Source organism: Bombina bombina, chromosome 5 (assembly GCF_027579735.1).
Source record: "Bombina bombina isolate aBomBom1 chromosome 5, aBomBom1.pri, whole genome shotgun sequence".
Lineage (NCBI taxonomy): Eukaryota > Metazoa > Chordata > Amphibia > Anura > Bombinatoridae > Bombina > Bombina bombina.
In genome coordinates this window covers 454545576-454570831 of record NC_069503.1, presented here as the reverse complement: position 1 = coordinate 454570831, position 25256 = coordinate 454545576, and the positions used below count along the sequence as shown (strand labels likewise).

The 25256-nt window shown below is 40.0% G+C and overlaps 1 protein-coding gene across 1 annotated transcript in view; it reads right to left on the bottom strand.

Moving 5' to 3' along the window:
- ADCY1 (adenylate cyclase 1) overlaps positions 1 to 25256 on the bottom strand; it is a 720437-nt gene that overhangs the window by 443560 nt on the left and 251621 nt on the right. The window contains exon 3 of the mRNA XM_053715756.1: positions 10123 to 10241. Coding sequence (XP_053571731.1) covers positions 10123 to 10241 — 119 coding nt within the window. The remainder of the gene's footprint in view (positions 1 to 10122; positions 10242 to 25256) is intronic.

Sequence of the window (25256 nt, the reverse complement as noted above, 5' to 3'; positions counted from 1 at the left end):
TTAGTTACAATCCGCTAAGATCATCAAACCTCCAGGCAGAATTCTTCTTCTAATTTCTGCCTGAGAGTAAAACAGTACAACGCCGGTACCGTTTAAAAATAACAAACTTTTCATTGAAGGTAAAAACTACACTAAGTCACCACATCTCTCTTGATACTTCCTTTCTTGTCGAGAGCTGCAAGAGAATGACTGGGGGTGGCAGTTAGGGGAGGAGCTATATAGACAGCTCTGCTGTGGGTGTCCTCTTGCAGCTTCCTGTTGGGAAGGAGAATATCCCACAAGTAATGGATGAACCCGTGGACTGGATACACCTTTACAAGAGAAAGTAGGTTTCCATTTAATGTTATTTAGTTTTGACAATAGGGATGTGATATCCTGAATGAAACTGGGTAATGTTTTTACAAATTGCAGTAGGAAGTGATCTATTAGGTCTGATAATGGTTCATTCAATGAATCTATTCCAGCAATTATTGGATGGTCCAGAGAGTTTTTTGGGTCTTTGTGAATTTTAGAGAAATAGTGATATATGGGTATTACTGTATAATCATGAATTAGACTTTCTTCCATTGATTGAGTTATCACATTATTATATCTTGCAAATTTGATTATGTCATTTAGTATATTCTTAAATTGAATTGTGGGATTCTCTTTAAGTTTAATTTACACTTTCTGTCATTCAACTGACGTTGAGTTTCTCTTACACATTTGTCTGAAGGTCTTATTACAATCCTTCTAACTTGATTACATTTATTTAGAGCTTCCCTCTCCTTCTTTGTTAGATTGCACTTTGTTATTTTTAAGATTAGTACTTAGTTTTCTTAATTTATCCTCTACGACTTTTTGAAAAACTTCTACTGCATTAGACCTAGAGTGCACGGGATAAAAGTTACTCTTCTTTTTACATTCACCAAAGTCTATATCTGATTCAGTGACTAATCCCTCATCCAGCCTATTATTTTCACTGAGCAAATCTTGTAGATTTATGATGGATCACATTTCTTAAAAAGGAAGTGATTCTGTGTGATCAGATATTTCTTCTTCTAGGTTTTCTGCGTTTCGTTCCATGTCAGCATCAATTAAATGTTTTCTCAAAACCAGTTTGTGAACAAACTTGTTCACATCTAGGATGGTATTAAATAAATTAAAATGCTGAGTTGGAACAAAGCCCAGACCTTTTGACAATATACTAATTTCTATTTCTGTCAGCTCCGCAGTAGACAGATTTATGACATTCTTATTGTCTTTTATGCATATTTTTTCTGGTAGCCCTGCAATCTCATCACATAGGTATTGTGTTGGATTACTTTCTTGTTCTTCCGATATTGACCCCCTTTGTATAAGTCTTTGCATTGATTGTAAATCTTCTCCCTCTACTGCTTCTATGTGTTTTTTTCTTACATTGGGTAGAATCTCTATTTGTCAGTTTTTTGACAGATTATTTTTGGGGACCTCAGCAGGTGACTTTAATACCACTGGTTCGGTTTCTTATGTTTCTCCTTCATAGTCAGATGACTCAATTTCATACTCTGTGTCACACTTTTTGTTTGTTTCTTTTTGTTCTTCTGCCATCTTTTGTTTCCTCCTCGGTTAAAGTTCTCTTGTGTGTCCCATCTTTACACAGTTTTATGGTCATATTCATATTTGTCCTGTGTGATTTTTCTGGACTTAAACTCCCAGAGTTCCAGTCTGAAAGTTATCATATTTTGTTCAAATTGTTTATCATATTTTTGGAATTCTGGATCTTTCTGTACATTTCTTAGTTTCTCTTGTACTTCTTTAATTTCCTATAAAATATTTTTTTTTCTGTTTGTACTCTATTAGTAGAGTGTATGTATATATAATATATATATATATATATATATATATATATATATATATATATATATATATATATATATATATATACGGTGAAAAATACTTGTGACATAATTAATAGAGGAGGAGGGCCCTGTACCAAAGAGCTTACAATCTTAAGGTTGAGGGTGTAGAGACATATGGTTTAGGGTAGCTTGTCACGTGAATTATAAATGCAGCAGCAAGTTAAGGCAATTGAAGATTTGTTTTTGGTAGGATGAAAAAAAAGATACAGTAAATCTCTCTGAAAAGGTGGATTTTCAAGGAGCTTTCTGATTGAGGGCCAGAGTGTTCCGTTAAACAGTTACACGATAGTGAAAAGAGGTTTATTGTGAGTGTTTGCACACGTCAGATTTACCGCTCGTATCACAAGTTGAAAGTAAACGCAAACGCTTGAGTGCAATCAAGATTTATGCTAGAATGATTACGGTGTCCTCAGACCTCTGGTTAACTATTTCGCAAAAACAAAAAGTGACACAAAAATACAATAAAATATACAGTTACACTCTTAATAACACTATCTAATAAAAAGTATTTTAAAAAAATATTGCACAAAAAAGTTATAAGGGCTCAAAAATATGAGGGTCTCAGTTGTTAGGAAAAAAGGCAGGCAAAGGGCATGTCTAAAGATGTATATGTATGTATGTATGTGTGTATATAAATATATATAATATATATATATATATATATATATATAATTTATAAGTGTATATATATATTTACAGACAGCTACACACATATAAACACATAAATACATATGTACACACATATAGACATATGTAGAAGTGCATTGGAGCCCTTTTCAGTTAAGTAGATGAAAACATGTAAAAGATATAGATCCCAAATACTATAAAGATGAAATTATTGGTACTTCTAAAATTTCCTATGCTTGGACTGTAATTTAAATAGTGGTTACCCAATTCAAAACAGCTACACAGAAATATATATTAGTCCCCCATGTGTATTCACCTAGAGGTATTTTGACATGTTATGTTGAACCCTTTTATTGCTAAGATCAGAAAATAATATACACACACACATATATATATATATATATATATATATATATATAAATATATGTATTAAATTATACAATAAAAACTTAAAATAAAATGTATTTAATAATACCTAAAAATAGCTGAAATAGGTAATTTCTATTCCTACCCCCCAAAACCTGCCCCCCTCGCCTCCTGGTCAGTTTTTTGATGGAGGCACAAACAACATTAAAGCCTGATCTGAAACCAGGACATTCGGCAACATTAACCCCATCCCTACCGTACTCCTGGACAGAGCCATCAACTCCCCTACTCTTAGCGCCCTAATAAAAGCTAGAGCAAAGGCACGCTGAAACAATGAAGCTTCAAACCTTGAACCACATACCTGATCAAGTACTGCGACTAAACTGCCTAGATGCTGCGCTGTAACGGGCACTCTCTGATCTTTCACTTTGGGTTTCAACCTACCTCAACCCTTCAATGCTTGCCTCAGCAAAAATGAGCAACCAAAGTCACGGAAACCATAAAGACAGTTAAAGAAGGTCAAGGCAGATATCCGCTCATGTGCAACCCCAGCAGAGACTCCCCGAGCATGCAGACTATGCAGCCAATCAACCACTAACACCTGTGTACCTTCTGATGCTGACTTGTGGTGCGACTGACAAAATTCCTCCCATTCTTTCCAATGCTGACTGTAAGTCTGCCATGTCTTGGTAGCCAAGGATGCTTGCACCAGAGGAAGAACCGCTATTAGAGACCTGCTCTCTGCCAAAGAGAGAACGGACATGGTAAACCAACAGCCTCAGTCGATGGAACCAAGCGCCTAAACTGCTCCCACTGGAAACGCGAAAGGGCTATGACGTTATTCACCCCTGGCACATGGCGTTTCTCAAACTGTATATTGAGCTGCATGCATCTCAGCACTAGATGTCTTAAGTAGGACACCACAATTGGAGAGGACACGGACAGCCTGTTCACCGCGTAGACTACACTAAGGTTATCAGACCAAAAGAGTACTGCACGAATTGCGGGTTTTTCGAACCCCACAGTTCGACGGCCACTACTATCGGAAATAGCTTCAGTAAAGTGAGATTCTTAACAAGCCCTACCGCCACCCAAAATGACGGCCATGGCTCCGCACTTAATGCATCCTCTTAATAGGCTCCATAATCAGATGCCCAAGCCGCGTCCATAAACAAATGAAGCACCTGACTAGATACAAAAGGCTCCCTCCATAACAAGACCCCATTGAAATGTCTCAAGAATTGTTTCCAAACCACTAAATCTTCCCACATTGCACCTGAAATTTGGACTCTCTTCTAGGAGCCGAACCCCCTTTTAGGAGACCTTCCAGTCATCTATTGAACACTCTGCCCATTGGTATGACCCGACAGGCAAAGTTCAGAAGACCCAACAAGGATTAAACTTCCGTAAGAGTTAACTCGGAGCCCCGAGCTGCCTTCCTTACTGCCTCCAACAAGCAAACCACTTTGTCAAGTGGCAGCCGACATAGCCTTGCAACCATGTCGATTTTGATACCAAAAAACACTAGCTTTGTACAAGGTCCCTCATATTTATCCCCTGTAAGCGGTACCCCGAAGTCTTGCATTATAAATTGCATAACCGACATCAACCGAGCATACTCCCCAGTCCCGCGACCACCAACCAACAAGAAATCATAAAGATAGTGTGCTATAAGACTTCCCCCTGCTGCAGTAGCTACTGGCCCAGTGCAAAAATGAACTAAAGAGCTCGAAATCACATGAAAGCACACAAGATGGAGCACCCCATAGGGAAGCATTTATCCACATAATAACCACCTTCAAAACGAAATCCCATTAGCCGGTAGGATTCTGGGTGAATGGGAAGTAGGCAAAAAGCTGATTCAATGTCAAGCTTAGCCAGTAATGCCCCATGACCTGCCCTCCTAACCAAGGCTAGAGACTCCTCAAAGGATTGATATTTGACCGAGCGAACTGCCGGATCAATCACATTGTTTACCGACCACCCTTTAGGAAAGGACAAGTGTTGGATTAGGCAAAACTTCCCCGTCTCCTTCTTCGGCACCACCCCCAGCAGGGACACCACTAAATCCTGAACCGGGGGTTCCATGAATGGACCCGCAATTCGCCCTAAAGCCAGCTCCTTGGCCAACTTTTACCTGACTACCCCAGGGAACTGGTACACGGACTTAAGATTCCTGTACGTGGTTGACCCAACCATTTCCCTGGTCACAGGAATCTTAAAGCCCCCCTGATCCTGTCTCCCAGAATGCCAGCGGCTACCCTATCCGGGTAAGCCTCCAGCTATGGCCGAAGAGTGCCAGGTTCAATGGTGAGGAAGCCCTTACCAGCAGTCACTCCTTTCCCTGTTCCCCTGCCTGCTCCTCCGTCCCAATACCGCTGGCATTCCAGCCCTGGATGTGGTCCCCCACAGTATAGGCAGACGTGAGGAAAGGATAAATTTGTTCCTTTGTTGCACTACCTGTCATTAAACCGCCAACATTCCCACCCTTTCTTACGAAATCCACCAGGCCCTGCCTGCCCTAGCCTCTTAGGTGCAAAACCACCTGGTACGGGTCTCTCCGGACCCAAGCTAGTCCAAAGATCCACATCTTTTAACCCAAACGTCAGTATGGGATTCCCTGCCATCTTCCTACGCAACTCTGAATCATTCATTCTCCATGCCCCTTCAGCATATTTCTGGAAGATTTGCTCAATTATGTCAGTATATTTCAGGACATCCAAAGCTCTGCTAGGCCATTGCTCAATATAGCATGACACCAACACCTTAAAGCACCGATGCCAATAATCAAATGTTTCTGGCCTCTTAACATTCTTAGGGCCAGTACCGTCCTCGCTATGCTCCTTGTCCCTGTAAGCCTCCATGGAGAGCTCAAACACGTTAATGTACCTGCCTCCCTGATCTTGGCTATCGTCTTCGGCTTTAAATAGGCGTGCAATGAATGTACCATGCACGGATAGGTATCCCCATGCACCACCACCTTCCTAGTCAACACCCCTGTGTCTGTCCCCATTGGCACCTGGACCCCTACCCCCACCCACTGTCATCACCTAGGTAGAAGGCATGCACCACCCCCGAAACTGCCACACTATTAACATGCCCTACGCTGGCCCTGCTGATCCCCAGCCTGAAATACAAGCAAGCGCCTCATCATCCTTTACATCCTCCTCTGTCCTTTACTGTGCAGACCTAGCGCACGCTCACTCTCTGAGTCTTAATCACTGCTATCTAGCCCTAGCGTGCGTGTAGGCGTGTGCACAGCTGGTTCACCTGCTCCAGAAGGTCCTGGCTGACTCTCAGTAGTCTCTGATGGTCCCGATGCCAACCTGAAGGTCCCTGCACCTGGATCAGAACTGCCTTGGGAACCCATCACCTGTACATGCGAGGGCAACAAAAAGGAGATGGGAGCAGCCAATGCATTGGTTCCAGTACCACTCACATGCTCACACATCCTCATCATGCTCCCTCTCCCCGTAGCCATATCCACCATCTGAGCCCCAGCCATTAAAACCAGAGGGGAATGTCTCGCACCACTTGCGCACGTGCACTGCCAACTCGCACTACCCATGTGCCCAGACCCCATGGGTCCTGTCTCACCATGTCCTGCGTCCATCCTTGCTGACCCCTTGACCCACCCATTCCAAAAGCCCCCACAGCTTCACAGCACTCATCCCTCCTGCCTGCCCTAAGTGCCCCAGCTTGTGAATCACACACTTCCCCTATTCCCATAGCTCTGCCCCTTCCCATCCCTTGCTTTCCGGACACACCCCCAGCTTGCTTCCTGGCCTTTGCTCTAAGAACCTGAGCCGCACCCTGTACCACCCGCCAGGACCGCTCTCTACTGAGACCAGGCCCAGGTGCCCCCATCTCACCTGCTACTCTCTTTAACGAAAGGGAGCTCTGGAATCCTCCACTCCCTTGTTCTGCCACGTTGCCCCGCCCCATTCGCACGGGCTGACATCCCAGAAATGACGCACACAGAGATGCCATCTCTGTGTGCATCTGTTTGGGGGTTTGCAGGAACCCTGGCAGCGAGCATTTGGCATTTAAGGGTGCTGGACTTTTGACTGTTTGCTGTCCCAGAAATTACATCATCAGCCGCGCCGGAATTGACCGCACTACGAGCGACAACAGGAGTTCCGGCCACCTCCACACCCTGGCTTACGACTGCGCCACTGAGCCTAACTTCCGCCACCTGCACTCCGCTTTGGGCCTCCCTTACCTCCTGCACTCCCCCGCCGGAACCATCACTGAAGGCAGCCATTAAGGCCGGATTGTCAGCTAAGGGCCTTCACCAATGTGAAGATTGCTGACAAAACCTCAGGGGGAAACATCCCCATAGACCCCAGCCAGGTCGCATCCCGACTCACCACCCCCACTAGACACCACCTGTCTTTGAATGCCAGGCCACCCACCTCTTGACATGCATCTTTTACCGTGGAGGTGCCTGCTTGAGCCGTAGCCTCCGGAGAGGGCTAAACTCCTCCCAAGCCACTGAGCTAGCTACCTCAACCCCTGATCCTAGCTGCCCCCCAGATGGAGGAGGGGAAAAAGAAATAGACCCCTGCCCTGCATTAAAGGCCCTGACACGACCTCCTGCGTAGGAGGAATCACATACTCATCACCCCCATTTATCTTTTCTCTTGCAGGTGTCCCACGAGGAGATGCACCCCCTGCGTCATCCCAGAACTTTTAGAGGAAGAAGAGAAGATCACCTTAAACGTTCCATGGCCCCGAATCAGCAAAAAATGCCATGTCAACCCAGGAAGGATGGAGAGAAAATGGCCTGCACCAGCTGAAATAGGTCATTTCTATTCCCTACCCCCAAAACTGCAACAATGTTTCCCAACAAACCCATATACACAGCTCTGCCTGTAGAGGTCAGGCCCTTAAGTCGCTCCATGCTGACAAGCAGCCCTACACTTTCATTTGGAGTGCATCTTTTATCACTTTATTATTACATTTATTCTTACTGTTTTGTAGTTTTTATAGTGAAACATTTCATATTCACATTTTTTTTAACAAGTCATTTTAGTCTTCGGCACTTATTGCATCCAGTTTTTATTGGAACTTTATGATTAAAATTAATCTTTTTTTTAATATTAGAAGATACTCTTAATTATTATAGAATATAGAGTAGTACATAGCTTCTTTGCTCTAGAATTTTTCATGGACACAACTTAAAGGGTTTTACAGACACACAACTTGCAAATAAACAGATTTTGTAGGTAGATAATAAATAAAAGGCTGATCTAGCTCTGTATAAATCCTTGTCTAATGTACATGCTTATTTAATATTTAATATAGCCTTATGTATATCTTAGGCAATTTTAAATTACAGCATTTCTCCATACTATCGCTGCCTGAAAGGGAAATTTCATGTTACAGTTTCCCTTTCAGTAATGTCTTTCAAATTGCTTCTGAATCTGATATGTACTGTGCCACTTTAAAGTGAAAGTAAAGTTACAGTCATTGTTCGATTTGCAATCTAATATACATTATATGCAAAATAAAGTGTACTTTGATTCATCAATTCTTTTCAATCGCTTTCTAACTATTTTTATTGACTTTTTTCTTTTGCCGAAGACTACCGCCGTTTCCCTCCACCTGCTTAAAAAAAAATTGTATTGCACGCTTGACGAATCAATACGTATCTAACGGATTAGTTCCCCCAGTGGCGTCTAAATCACCAGGATAACCTCCCACTTGTTATAGTGCACATGTGTGAAACCCGAAACTTAAATTCACTCAACAAGAGCGTTCCCAACAGCCACATGCGCATAGCTGGATGATCTCTGCAAAGCAACTAAACAATTAATCAACTGATTCATTGCTAGTAGGTTTCTGAGCGGAGATGGTAACTTAGTGCATGCACATAGCTTGGCAAATACGAGAATGCGCACGCTTACATACGCAAACATCGGGTGGGAACGTAGAAATATTTTCTATACAGAAAGCCGGAAGAAAGTGAGGGGAGGAGGAAGCACATAAAAAACTGCAGTTGTAAATACAGGTATATATTTTATCTAATTTCTGTTATATTTCCTAAAAAATGTATTAGACTAAACTGGTAATCACAACATTGAAAATTTAATTTCACTTTAATTACACAATATATTTTCCAACTTAAAGACATATGATGAAAACTTATTTTTTTCTTTTTTGATTTAGATAGTGCATACAATTTTAAACAACTTTTCATATTACTTCTAGTATCTAATTTGCTTAATGTTCTTGGTATGCTTTGTATAAGTAGCAATGCAGTGCTGGCAGCTAGCTGAAAACCTAAGACAAGAGACATATACAGTATGTGCAGCCGCCAATCAGCAGCTTGCGAGTCTAGGTATACTTTTTAACAAAGGATACAAAGAGAATGAAACAAATTAGATAATAGAAATAAACTGGAAAATCATTAAAATTTGAATGCTCTATCTGAAGGATGAAAGAAAAAAAAAGTCTCTTTAACTTTACTGAATCCCATAACATAGTTGAAGATTTCAATCATATCAATTACAACTAGTCTATTGTACACGCTACTATTTTTAAGGTTATTAAAACTTTCCTTCTTTTTTTAACTATTTTATAAGCCCCCATAGTACTTTGTTTCCATTTTCTATTATTTCAGCCAACACATAAAGGAACTTACATTTTCAAAAAGAAAAAATGAATACAGTTTTGCACTTCCAACTAACAGTCATTAGTTGATAGATTTTCCAACTAATGTCTATTGGCTAACTGCTACAATGAGCACTTGGAATATCACCTAACAAGTAGTACTCAACTGATAACAGTAAGTTTGTCTTGTCTCACTTTAAATAAAATAAAAAAAACTTTTATGTCACATTTTGTTCATGCAAATAAAAAAAATCAATGTGATTACATTCTGCCCTTTCATGTGAATATTTGTATCACAACATTGCTTTAATTAGCTGGTAGAATTATCTAAAGATTAAAAAAAACAAACTGATATTTCATGTAGTTGTGTTAAAGAGCTGTTAATCATAGAATAATTTTAAACTATTCTTATTTCAAAACCAAACATTAATTACAGCAGTGACTAATATCTGACTAATATCTAAATAAACGTGCGCCCAGAACCTGCTCTCCTATAAATAACAAACTGTATTTTTTCTAGAGCTACTAAGAGGTATCATTTCTACACTATATACTCCACTGTCACTGCATGTCACTATATTTGCATTCAGAGTTATCCACCTTAAAACATTTTATACTTTGATGTCAATCCTACCTAACATTGTCGTGTCTTTGAATGTAAATCTTATGGAAAATTCTTTCAGGTGGTTTCAGGAAATCTTCTTTCATTTCCATAGCAACATTTCTGGGTAACAGGCTCATTAGGAGACGTTCCTGGAAAAAGAAAACACATTTGACGTATATTATATATAGCATAGTGCCCAGTTGCTACGTAAAACAATGTTATTGTAAAGACAGAAGATTATATGCCCTAATGGGAGAACTTTCTCTCTGGTGAAGGGGCATCCCTGATTGCTATGTTAAATAATTATAGCCACTAAAGTTTTTTTTTTTTTTTTTTGCTGCATCCAATAATTGACATTTTTTTTTACGGATTGCCCTGTCCTTTATAGATAATGCTTTTCTTTTTTTATGATGTAAGCACAATCATAATCTAATCAGTAGTGATCAACCGCTCCTTAAGTATAAGCTTTGCCTAAATATTTATTCCCTGCTAATTTTAATATGTATAGAAAAAAATAGGTTTCATTTAGCTTTTCGCATGCAAATATGTTTTTATAGTGTTTAAGGTTTTATTGTGTCTCTTTGCACACGTCGATAGTAGTGCACATATCACGAGTTGAAAGTAAACATGGTAGCTTGAGCACAATTGAATTAAAGGGACATTCCGGTCAAAATTTAAATGCACATTGATGTATTACATCTTTGACTAGAAACATATTGGCAATAAACATGGTATTGTCAATAATGTCTTCTAGTAAAAGCTATAACTGTTTTAGTGTTAAACATTTTCCTCTGCATGTGCAGTGATGCATATCTAGATATTCTCAGTGCACCAGCATTTTAAATACTGCAGCTGCTCAGAGCACCAGTGGGGCTTGTATTATGTCCAGCAATTTACAAATTAAGTCATTACCAGACGGTACAAGCACCTTAGGCTCTCTGAGCAAGTGCTGTGTTTAAAATGCTGGTCCACGGGTGCATACTTAAATACACTTTTGAAACAGTTATAGTTTTTATTAAAAACATTTCTGCTAATACATATATATATTACAAAAATACTTCTATTCAAACCTGAAATACATCCGTGTGGATTTCAACTGTTGCTTGGAATATCCCTTTAATACACTTATAGCTTGACTTCAGAGGTTCTGGTTAACTGTTACACTGCACAAAAGACATCAACATTATATTTAAATGGTACAGTTACACCCATAATAACGTGGTCTAATAAAAATGATTTTAAAAACATATTGCATATAAAAGTTATAAGGGCTCAAAGATATAGGCTTAAAAAAAGGCTTGAAAAAGGGCTTTAACAGAGATACATACATATACATGTCAATATATAAATATATATATATATATATATATATATATATATAATATACTGTATGTATTTATGTATTTATATGTGGATAAATGTATTTAAATATATGTACAATGGAGTCCTATGCAGTCAAGTAGCTAAAAACTAAAATCATATTTATGCAATATTCATATTTAAAAAGTTTAAAAGGACACAAAACCCATTTTTTTTCTTTCACAATTCAGATAGAGCATACAATTTAAAACAACTCCAATGTTGCTTCATTCACTAAGTTTTGTTTGATGAAGGAGCAGCAATCAACTACTGGGTATCTAGTTGAACACCACAGTAAGGCCAATGACAAGACGTATACAGTAAGCTAATGACAAGATGTATATATGTGCAGCCACCAATCACCAGCTAGCTATCACCTCCTGAGCCTAGGTATGATTTCAAACAAAGGATATCATAGAAGAACAAAGCTAATGTGATATGAGACGTAAATTGGAAAGTTGTTTAAAAGTGTATGCTTTATCTGAATCATGAAAATAAATTGGGTTTCATGTCCCTTATACTATGTATTTACTATAACTATTTCACATTCCAATGTTCTTCACATAGGAGGAATATGTTGTAAGTATTTTTAAAAAAAAATATTCCTGTATATATTTCTACATTTGTATGGATTTTTTTTTAATGGATCAAAAAATAATATATTGACTTTTAAAGGACCTGTGAGTGCCCTCAAATATATATAAATATATATATATATATATATATATATATATATATACATTTACAAAAAAAAATCACCACATATAGATATATATAATATATATATATATATGTGTGTGTTGTGTGTGAATATTCATATTTCATGTTTATTTTGCGTACTTGAGGAAATGCTCTCAGATTTGCGCAACTTTTTTTCCACTTTACATGCTTCGTTGAAATCTTTGGGGGAATGCAATAATGCAATCACAATATTTAAAGTTAAGCTTTTGCGCGCGTCAGTGCTTCATGTAAAAAAATATATATAAAAAATCCATTGGAATATATATTTAAATATCTCTTAATAAATAGAATCTGTGTGCAGAACATTGGATTAATAAATATGCAATATTATCTTTCTTATGTTGCACTTTTAAATAACTGTGATCATGTTTGTGCAACTTGTGGCTGTAGTTTTTTTTCTTCTAACTTTTAGCTCCTTTGTCTACAGTGGAATGGGATTTTGCATTTGCAACATCTCAAAGTCTATTTGTTACCGTGACCTTACGAACTAAAAAACGCAACCATTTTGCTTTCAACTCGTAATACGAGCGTGGATCTGCATAAGTATGAACTTATGCAGATAATAAAAACATGAGAGAATTTATGTGCTTGTAAACATAGTCCGTAATATGACAGTGCAAAATATAGTACACATCATTAGCATGTTCTGTTTATATGATGCAGATAAAAGGAAAATACAATTAGTAGATAAAGTACATGTGATTAGCATAGTCTGTCAAAACAGAATTTATACACCCTACAAAAAATTACATGTAATTAGTATGTTCCAATTATACAGAATGTACTGTATACTATGTTCCATAAGAAACCTGTAATAGCAAAATAATATACAGGTAAGTAGCATGTTCTGAGTATAAAGAATCTACAGTGCATACAATAAAGAGCAATTAATTAGTAACTGCCATAAAATAATGGCAGAATATTTGGTGGTTAAAGGGATATGAAACCATTTTTTTTTTCATGATTCAGATAGAGCATACAATTTTAAGCAACTTTCTAATTTACTCCTATTGTCAATTTTTTTGTCGTTCTCTTGGTATCTTTATTTGAAAAAAGCAGGAATGTAAGCTTAGGAGCCAGCCCATTTTTGGGTTCAGCATCCTGGGTAGTGCTTGCTAATCTGTAGCTAAATTTCTTTTAATAAATGATCCTATAATACTAACTGTATGCTGCTTGAGGGTAACCACTGACTGCAGACACTTCATTTTAAAAACAGTGCAAAATGGTTCAAAAATACAATTTTTTTAAGGGCAAATATCTTGAGCACCTCCATCTTCAGACTTTTCTCCTGGGAGGGCCGGGAACAAAAACTAAAGGAGAGAGGGGAGGTGGGAAGGCATTAAAGCTTTCGTGCGGGTTGCCGGCCTCCTTCTTGTGACAGGAAGTATGCTACACATGTTATGGAAATCCTATGGACTCTTATCATCTTACTAAAGAAACAAACCATTTGTAGATGTTGGGGTCCTGATGCGACACTTCATTCATTAAAAATCACTAATGCAAATTATTATGATCATATTTAATTTGATCATAAGATTCATGGTTTAAAAACACGATTTTAAAGATTTGAACTTTATGTTAACCAAAAAGCATTGCATTATGGAAATTATAATAGCATACAGTAAAATAAAAAGTCATACAAACAGCCAGGCTATGCTTTCAAAACAGAACAAAGTGGTTTTGCAAAAGGCTGCAGAATTTGAAAAGTCTAAGAATACAAAAAATGCTAGAAATGTGTTTTCTGATAGACTGAAATATTGCCTTTAAATAGCCCCCATGCATAGTAAAGTGGGTGTTATTGTGTCAGAAATGCATTTGAAAAGCATTCAATAATTTGATTACCGCATGGTTCTAATTGAATGGAATTGTTGCAAATTTGAAAACCATGCAAGGCGCTTCAAAAAGAGAATTCTTGGAAAAACTCATCTAAAAATTAACATGTCAAATTTAGCAAACAATTGGTATAAAAAGCAAGACAGACTGCTAAAGCCAAGAAAAGTCAGTTATGCCTCTAAATAATCAGAAAGTATCTCAATATAAAATACAATAGCACACTGGTCCCAGCTATAAAAAAAACTGTGTAAAATACAAAACATGCATATCTATAAAAAAATGCAGGTGCACTATAAGACGGCACCAATGAAACAGTCAGCACAAAGCATGTAGTATTGCTTGCTGCAATTTAATGCCTTATAAGTAGGAGAAATTGCTCTATTGAAAGAAAAAGGGAACATTTGTAATGTCCTGAAACAAGGCTCAATTATGTTCTGTAACAATATGTTTCTAAGCTATAATTCCAAAGTTAAAGGGACAGTTAAAGGGACATTAAACACTAAATACATGCAAGATAGGATGATGCATTCAAAGAAAAGATTAGTCCATGACTAACATGTAGATGTATTTTTTAAAGTTTCATTAGTTGTTTAAAAAGTGACAAAATAAGTGTAAAAGTTTAGTGTCTATAAAACACTGGGAGCTGCCATGTTGTAACTCGTGTTACCTTCTCTGCTGTAGCCAATTAAGGTCAGTTATAAATAGGTCACTAGAGTGTGCAGCCAATGGTTGTGCTGGATTTAACAGTGTTCTGCACTTCCATTTCTAACAGCAACTGAAAAGCTCACAATTTCAGAATGGAATTACAGGCAAAGAGGACAAAATAAATAATGAAAGTATATTGCAGAGTTGTTTTATAAATTACAATTTATCATTTTATATTACCATCTCAAAGTGTTTAATGTCCCTTTAAGTAAAAAACATAATTTATGCTTACCTGATAAATTCCTTTCTTCTGTTGTGTGATCAGTCCACGGGGGATCATTACTTCTGGGATATAACTCCTCCCCAACAGGAAATGCAAGAGGATTCACCCAGCAGAGCTGCATATAGCTCCTCCCCTCTACGTCAGTCCCAGTCATTCGACCAAGAAACAACGAGAAAGGAGTAACCATGGGTGAAGTGGTGACTGGAGTATAATTTAAAAGATATTTACCTGCCTTAACACAGGGCGGGCCCGTGGACTGATCACACAACAGAAGAAAGGAATTTATCAGGTAAGCATAAATTATGTTTTCTTCTGTTATGTGTGATCAGTCCACGGGTCATCATTACTTCTGGGATACCAATACCAAAGCAAAAGTACACGATGACGGGAGGGATAGGCAGGGCTCATTATATAGAAGGAACCACTGCCTGAAGAACCTTTCTCCCAAAAATAGCCTTCCGAAGAAGCAAAAGTGGTCAAATTTGTAAAATTTGGAAAAAGTATGAAGCGAAGACCAAGTTGCAGCCTTGCAAATCTGTTTTCAACAGAGGCCTCATTCTTAAAGGCCCAAGTGGAAGCCACAGCTCTAGTGGGAGTGAGCTGTAATTCTTTCAGGAGGCTGCTGGTCCAGCAGTCTCATATGCTGAAACGTATTATGCAGCTACGAAGCCAAAAAGAGAGAGAGGTAGCAGAACTTTTGACCTCTCCTCTGTCCAGAGTAAACTACAAACAAGGAAGAAGTTTGGCGAAAATCTTTAGTTTGCCTGCAAGTAGAACGTGAGGGCACGAACTACATCCAGATTGTGTAAAAGACGTTCCTTCTTTGAAGAAGGATTTGGACCAAGGATGGGACAACAATCTCTTGATTGATGTTCCTGTTTAGTGACTACCTTAGGTAAGAACCCAGGGTTTAGTACGCAGAACCTACCTTGTCTGACGTGAAAAATCAGATAAGGGGAATCACAATGTAAGGCTGATAACTCAGAGACTCTTCGAGCCGAGGAAATAGCCATTAAAAACAGAACTTTCCAAGATAACATTTTTATATCAATGGAATGAAGGGGGTTCAAAACGGAACAGCCCTGTAAAACGTTAAGAACTAAGTTTAAACTCCATGGTGGAGCAACAGCTTATAAACACAGGCTTGATCCTAGCTAAAGCCTGACAAAAGGACTGACGTCTGGATTTTCTGACAGACGTCTGTGTAACAAGATGGACAGAGCTGAAATCTGTCCCTTTAAAAGGAACTAGCTGATAAACCCTTTTCTAAACCTTCTTGTAGAAAAGACAATATCCTAGCGATCCTAACCTTACTCCAGGAGTAACCTTTGGATTCGCACCAGTATAGGTATTTCCGCCATATTTTATGGTAAATCCTTCTGGTAACAGGCTTCCTAGCCTGAATCAGGGTATCAATAACCGACTCAGCAAAAACCACGTTTTGATAAAATCAAGCGTTCAATTTCCAAGCAGTCAGCTTCAGAGAAGTTAGATTTTGATGTTTGAATGGACCCTGTATCAGAAGGGTCCTGTCTTAGAGGTAGAGACCAAGGCGGACAGGATGACATGTCCACTAGATCTGCATACCAAGTCCTGCCGTGGCCAAGCAGGGTGCTATTAGAATTACTGATGCTCTCTCCTGTTTGATTTTGGGCAATCAATCGAGGAAGCAGCGGGAAGGGTGGAAACACATAAGCCATCCTGAAGTTCCAAGGTGGCTGTCAAAGCATCTATCAGAGACTGCTCCCGGATCCCTGGATCTGGGACCCGTAGCGAGGAAGTTTGGCGTTCTGGCGAGACGCCATGAGAGCTATCTCTGGTTTGCCCCAACGTCGAAGTATTTGGGGCAAAGACCTCCGGATGAAGTTCCCACTCCTCCCCCGGATGAAGAGTCTGGCGACTCAAGAAATCCGCCTCCCAGTTCTCCACTCCCGGGATATGGATTGCTGACAGGTGGCAAGAGTGAGACTCTGCCCAGCGAATTATCTTTGATACTTCCATCATTGCTAGGGAGCTTCTTGTCCCTCCCTGATGGTTGATGTAAGCTACAGTCGTGATGTTGTCCGACTGAAACCTGATGAACCCCCGAGTTGTTAACTGGGGCCAAGCCAGAAGGGCATTGAGAACTGCTCTCAATTCCAGAATGTTATTGGAAGGAGACTCTCCTCCTGATTCCATAGTCCCTGAGCCTTCAGAGAATTCCAGACAGCGCCCCAACCTAGTAGGCTGGCGTCTGTTGTTACAATTGGTCCAGGCAGGCCTGCTGAATTGGCATTCCCCTGGACAGGTGTGGCCGATGAAGCCACCATAGAAGAGAATTTCTGGTCTCTTGATTCAGATTCAGAGTAGGGGACAAATCTGAGTAATCCCCATTCCACTGACTTAGCATGCATAATTGCAGCGGTCTGAGGTGTAGGCGTGCAAAAGGTACTTATGTCCATTGCCGCTACCATTAAGCCGATCACCTCCATGCATTGAGGCCTACTGACGGGTGTTGAATGGAATGAAGGACGCGGCATGCATTTTTGAAGTTTTGTTAACCTGTCCTTCTGTCAGGTAAAATCTTCATTTCTACAGAATCTATAAGAGTCCCCAAGAATGGAACTCTTGTGAGAGGAAAGAGAGAACTCTTCTTTTCGTTCACTTTCCATCCATGCGACCTTAGAAATGCCAGAACTAACTCTGTATGAGACTTGGCAGTTTGAAAAGCTTGAAGCTTGTATTAGAAATGTCGTCTAGGTACGGAGCTACCGAAATCCCTCGCGGTCTTAGTACCGCTAGAAGGGCACCCAGAACCTTTGTGAAGATTTCTTGGAGCCGGTAGCCAATCCGAATGGAAGAGCTACAAACTGGTAGTGCCTGTCTAAGAAGGCAAACCTTAGATACCGGTGATGATCTTTGTGGATCGGTATGTGAGGTAAGCATCCTTTAAATCCACTGTGGTCATGTACTGACCCTCTTGGATCATGGGTAAGATTGTCCGAATAGTTTCCATTTTGAACGATGGAACTCTTAGGAATTTGTTTAGAGTCTTTAAATCTAAGATTGGCCTGAAAGTTCCCTCTTTTTGGGAACCACAAACAGGTTTGAGTAGAACCCTTGTCCTTGTTCCGACCACGGAACCGGATGGATCACTCCCATTGTTAACAGATGTTGTACGCAGCGTAGAAACGCTTCTTTCTTTATCTGGTTTGTTGACAACCTTGACAGATGAAATCTCCCTCTTGGGGGAGATAATTTGAAGTCTAGGAGGTATCCCTGAGATATGATCTCTAGTGCCCCAGGGATCCTGAACATCTCTTGCCCAGGCCTGGGCGAAGAGAGAGAGTCTGCCCCCCTACTAGATCCGGTCCCGGATCGGGGGCTCTCGGTTCATGCTGTCTTTGGGGCAGCAGCAGGTTTCCTGGCCTGCTTGCTTTTGTTCCAGGACTGGTTAGGCTTCCAGCCTTGCCTGTAACGAGCAACAGCTCCTTCCTGTTTTGGTGCAGTGGAGGTTGATGCTGCTCCTGTTTTGAAATTCCGAAAGGGACGAAAATTAGACTGTCTAGCCTTAGCTTTGGCCTTGTCCTTGAGGTAGGGCGTGGCCCTTACCTCCCGTAATGTCAGCGATAATTTCTTTCAAACCGGGCCCGAATAAAGGACTGCCCCTTGAAAGGTATATTAAGTAATTTGGACTTAGAAGTAACATCAGCTGACCAGGATTTAGCCACAGTGCCCTGCGTGCCTGTATGGCGAATCCTGAGTTCTTAGCCGTAAGTTTGGTTAAATGTACTACGGCCCTCCCGAAATGAAAAGAATTAGCTAGTTTAAGGACTCTAAGCCTGTCCGTAATGTCGTCTAGCGTAGAGGAACTAAGGTTCTCTTCAAGCGACTCAATCCAAAATGCTGCCGCAGCCGTAATCGGCGCGATACATGCAAGGGGTTGTAATATAAAACCTTGTTGAACAAACATTTTCTTAAGGTAACCCTCTAATTTTTTATCCATTGATCTGAGAAAGCACAGCTATCCTCCACCGGGATAGTGGTACGCTTAGCTAAAGTAGAAACTGCTCCCTCCACCTTGGGGACCGTTTGCCATAAGTCCCGAGTGGTGGCGTCTATTGGAAACATCTTTCTAAATATTGGAGGGGGTGAGAACGGCACACCGGGTCTATCCCACTCCTTAGTAACAATTTCAGTTAGTCTCTTAGGTATAGGAAAAACGTCAGTACTCGCCGGTACCAGCAAAGTATTTATCCAACCTACACAGTTTCTCTGGTATTGCAAACAGTGTTACAATCGTTGAGAGCTGCTAAGACCTCCCCTAGTAGTACACGGAGGTTCTCCAATTTAAATTTAAAAATTTGAAATATCTGAGTCCAATCTGTTTGGATCAGAACCGTCACCCACAGAATGAAGCTCTCCGTCCTCATGCTCTGCGAGCTGTGACGCAGTATCAGACATGGCCCTAGCATTGTCAGCGCACTCTGTTCTCACCCCAGAGTGATCACGCTTGCCTCTTAGTTCAGGTAATTTAGACAAAACTTCAGTCATAACAGTAGCCATATCTTGTTATGTTATCTGTAATGGCCGCCCAGATGTACTAGGCGCCAAAATATCACGCACCTCCCGGGCGGGAGATGCAGGTACTGTCGCGTGAGGCGAGTTAGTCGGCAATAACTCTCCCCTCGCTGTTTGGTGAAATTTGTTCACATTGTACAGATTGACTTTTATTTAAAGTAGGCATCAATACAGTTAGTACATAAAATTTCTATTGGGCTCCACCTTGGCATTGGAACAAATGACACAGATATCTTCCTCTGAGTCAGACATGTTTAACACACTAGCAAAAAACTTACAACTTGGTTATAATCTTTTTTAGCAAAAAACGTACTGTGCCTCAAAGAGGTACTAACGGATTAAATGACAGTTGAAATAATGAACTGAAAAAAACAGTTTATTGCATCAAGTTTTAAAACAACACAACCTTTAGCAAAGGTTTGTTCCCATTAGTAAAAAACAACACTAATTAAATTTGTACATAAGAAAACAAAACAACGTTTTTTATACACAGTCACTATAAGAATTCTCACAGCTCTGCTGAGAGAATTTACACTCCCTTCAAAGAAGTTTGAAGACCCCTGAGATCTGTCAGAGATGAACCCGGATCATGCAGGAAATATAAAAGTAGCTGACTGGAATTTTTTGATGCGTAGCAAAGAGCGCCAAAAACGGCCCCTCCCTCTCCCACACAGCAGTGAAGAGAAACGAAACTGTCACAAATAAAGCAAAAAAACTGCCAAGTGGAAAATAATGCCCAAACATTTATTCACACAGTACCTCAGCAATGTAAACGATTCTACATTCCAGCAAAAACGTTTAACATGAGAATAGTTATTAAAAGGATTAGTGACCTTTAACACAGTAGTTCCGTGAAATACCATCCCCAGAATACTGAAGTGTATACATACATGTCATTTTAAACGGTATGGCAGGCTTTTCTCATCAATTCCATTCAGAAAATAAAAACTGCCACATACCTCAATGCAGATTCATCTGCCCGCTGTCCCCTGATCTGAAGCCTTTACCTCCCTCAGATGGTCGAGAACAGCAATATGATCTTAACGACTCCGGTTAAAATCATAGTAAAAAATCTCTGTCAGATTCTTCCTCAAACTCTGCCAGAGAAGTAATAACACGCTCCGGTGCTATTTTAAAATAACAAACTTTGATTGAAGTCATAAAAACTAAGTATAATCACCATAGTCCTCTCACACATCCTATCTAGTCGTTGGGTGCAAGAGAATGACTGGGACTGACGTAGAGGGGAGGAGCTATATGCAGCTCTGCTGGGTGAATCCTCTTGCATTTCCTGTTGGGGAGGAGTTATATCCCAGAAGTAATGATGACCCGTGGACTGATCACACATAACAGAAGAAAATAAACTTTCATGATTCAGATAAAGCATGCAATTTTAAACAGCGTTCCAATTTAATTATAATATCACATTTGCTTTGTTCTCTTGTTATGCTTTGTTGAAGAGTAAAGCTAGGTAGGATGATAAAAGCTTAGAAGCAAGTATGTGTCTAGCATTCTATGGCATCCTTGTTTGCAATTATGTATAAGATTTCTATAAACATTGTTGAAAAACCTGCTACCAAAAGGCATGTGCACACTCCTGAGCTTATCTAAGATTACTAGCAAAATGTGTGGTGCTCAAATGTTAAAAGTTCCAACTTTATTTAGTCCATATTAAAAGCAGCAATCGCTGTACATGCCACACAGGTAGAAAAGTAAATCAAAGAATCGATCTAACGCGTTTCAGCATGTTGCCTTAGTCATAGATCCTAATTACATAAGGCGCTAGCGACACACTTGCAACATTATCTAATTGGTTCTACTTCCTGTCCATCACAGACACACGGAACAATCAGATAATGCAATAAAGGCCGAGGGCAGGTACGTTCTAGAGCGCTCTGTTCTAATCAGAGCCTCGGGCGCTGCAACCGCCTCAGGGAACCTAACCATGTGCGGTTGCGGTGCTCGAAGCTCTGATTTAAACAGAGCATTCTGGAGCGTCTTTGCCCTCGCCCATTTTGGCATTATCTGATTGGTCCGTGTGTCCATGAAGGACAGGAAGCACAACCAATCAGATAATGTTGCAAGTGTGTTGCTAGCGCCTAGTCTAATTAAACACTAACCGCTGCTTAATTTAAAAAGAAAGAAGTAAAAGCCAATAGGCTATTAAAATAAGAAAACACACCCCTCACTTACTAAGTTACCTATTAACCCATTAATATCAATTGGATAATGTGCATTTTATCAAGCAGCAGATATAAGTTTAAAATAGCAAAATATATTTGTTTATACATGATTCAGTGCTGAAGATACCATAATAATGGAACAGTCAGGTTATTCCATTTTCAGTTGCATAATGTATACTTATATACAGTATGTTTAATGTCTTAGTGTTGTATATATGGCTGATAGTTTAAACATTCACAATATTTCACATATTTGTAATTAATATTCAGAATAAATTATTCTTTTAACAACAAGAGAAATATATCATGTGTATTTCATTACCTTATACATATAAGGGCATACTGTGGATTTTTCTAAAGATTTTTTGAATTTTAGTCATAGATATCTAATCATTAATTCAAGAACTGTTCTTAAATAAACCAAATAAAGATAACTAATTATATGATTTTAATCATCAAATTGAATGTTATTCTCTTGTAAAAACACTTTGGGCATACAAAGACAGATCACGTTGTATATTAATTTATTGATAGAAATGTATTATGTCAAATTCAGAGTTGAAACCATTCAGTATCTGTGTGTCTAAGGAAAGTATCCAATATGTTTCCTATTTTGACAATATATCCATTTTGTTACCACCTCTTTTGGGTAGGCTTATTAGCTCTATAGCTGACCCTTTGAACTTCCTTACATCTTTTTTATGATCGTCAATAAAAATGTCTTGAAAGTGCTGAACATGAAATATCATTAGTGATGTCGCGAATAGTTCGCCGGCGAATAGTTCCCGGCAAACATAGCATGTTCGCATTCGCCGCGGCGGGCGAACATATGCGATGTTCGATACGCCCCCTATTCGTCATCATTGAGTAATACTTTGACCCTGTACCTCACAGTCAGCAGACACATTCCAGCCAATCAGCAGCAGACCCTCCCTCCCAGACCCTTCTACCTCCTGGACAGCATCCATTTTAGATTAATTCAGAGGCTGCATTGTTAGTGAGAGGAGGGACAGTGTAGCTGCTGCTGATTTAGTAGGGAAATCGATAGCTAGGCTAGTGTATTCAGTGTCCACTACAGTCCTGAAGGACTCATCTGATCTCTGCTGTAAGGACAGCACCCCAAAAAGCCCTTTTTAGGGCTAGAACATCAGTCTGCTTTTTTTTTTTTTCCCTGTGTAATCTAATTGCAGTTGCCTGCCTGCCAGCGTGTGTGTCAGGCTCACAGCGTATACTGTGCCCACTGCCCAGTGCCACCACTCATATCTGGTGTAACAGTAGTGTAGATTTTTAAAAAAAAACAACACTTTTTTGACTGTGTTAAATAATAGCAGTCAGTTTCCTTCACACGTGTGCGTTTCAGTGCCTGCCTGCCAGGGCTCAGTGTCACCCCAGTGCCACCACTCATATCTGGTGTAACAGTAGTGTAGATTTAAAAAAAAAAAAAAAACCACTTTTTTGACTGTGTTAAATAATAGCCGTCAGTTTCCTTCACACGTGTGCGTTCAGTGCCTGCCTGCCTGCCAGGGCACAATGTCACCCCAGTGCCACCACTCATATCTGGTGTAACAGTAGTGTAGATTTAAAAAAAAAAAAACACTTTTTTGACTGTGTTAAATAATAGCAGTCAGTTTCCTTTACACGTGTGCGTTTCAGTGCCTGCCTGCCAGGGCACAGTGTCACCCCAGTGCAACTCATATCTGGTGTAACAGTAGTGTAGATTTAAAAAAAACACACTTTTTTGACTGTGTTAAATAATAGCAGTCAGTTCCTTCACACGTGTGCGTTTCAGTGCCTGCCAGGGGACAGTGTCACCCCAGTGAAACTCATATCTGGTGTAACAGTAGTGTACATTTAAAAAAAAAAAACTTTTTTGACTGTGTTAAATAATAGCAGTCAGTTTCCTTCACACGTGTGCGTTTCAGTGCCTGCCAGGCACAGTGTCACAACCAGTGCAACTCATATCTGGTGTACAGCAGTGTACATTTAAAAAAAAAAATACAATTTTGAGACTGTAATAGATTGAATAGCAGTTAGTTGTCTGCAAGCGTGTGTGTCAGGCCTACAGCGTATACTCTGCCAACTTCTGCCAGTGCACAGTGTCACTCATATCTGTTGTCACAGTAGCTTGCACGCATAGTACCACTAATCGAAAAAAAAATGGACAGGCAGAGGCAGGCCACTCCGCAGGGGCCATTGTGTTAAAGGGGCTGTGATTCCCTTTGGCCCTAGAATAATGCCCAGTATTCAGAGGCCACGTACCCCAAACTCGAACATTTCTGAGGACATAGTTGGACTGGATAACACAGGACACCCAATCTTCTACAGCTTCCGCTTGGAACCTTGACGCACCATCCTCCTCCAGCTTAGCTTCGGGGCACCTCTCAAGTTACCACTCGCCCCGCCTGCCGCCACCACCAACACTAGCACCACAGCCGCTTCACTTGATCTGTCAGAGGAGTTATTTACACATCAGTTGGAAGAAATGTGTGATAGTGATGCGCAACCATTATTGCCAGAGGATTGTAGATAACAGGGATATGTCTCAGTCAGGCAGCATTACACACATGGACGTAACAGGGATTAAACCTGATAAGAATAGAACATACTTAACACACCACTCCTATCTAGTGGCACATTAGATTGCACGTGCAGTGCCCCAAATTTGAAGTAGGAGGACCGACCAAGCATCTTTTTCCATCTCCTGGTTCCTAAAATCGAAGCCATATACACATCCCCTGATAGGGGACGTAACATGGATTAAACTGATAGGAATAGTACTATTTAACACACCTTATAATAACGCAGAGAGAGGCAACGCAGAGAGAGGAGTCTGAAGGAAGAGGGAGTCAGAGGAGGAAGGTGGCTTTGAGGAGGTGGAAGACCAAACACAGCAGGCGTCCCAGGGAGCTTGTTGTCACCTTTCGGGGACCCCTTGGTGTTGTATGTGGCTGGGTGGAGGAAGAGACCTTCAATGACATCAGTGAGGACAAGGAACGGGACATGGCTAGCTTGGTATCCAACCTTGTGCAAATGGGGAGTTTGCGGTTGTGCAAATGGACTGTTTGCGATTGTTTGTGCCGCGTTAAAGGGACAGTCTAGGCCAAAATAAACTTTCATGATTCAGATAGAGCATGTAATTTTAAACAATTTTCCAATTTACTTTTATCACCAATTTTACTTTGTTCTCTTGGTATTCTTAGTTGAAAGCTTAACCTAGGAGGTTCATATGCTAATTTCTTAGACCTTGAAGCCCACCTCTTTCAGATTGCATTTTAACAGTTTTTCACCACTAGAGGGTGCTAGTTCACGTATTTCATATAGATAACACTGTGCTCGTGCACGAGAAGTTATCTGGGAGCAGGCACTGATTGGCTAGACTGCAAGTCTGTCAAAAGAACTGGAAAAAGGGGCAGTTTGCAGAGGCTTAGTTACAAGATAATCACAGAGGTTAAAAGTATATTATTATAAATGTGTTAGTTATGCAAAACTGGGAAATGGGTAATAAAGGGATTATCTATCTTTTAAAACAATAAAAATTCTGGTGTAGACTGTCCCTTTAA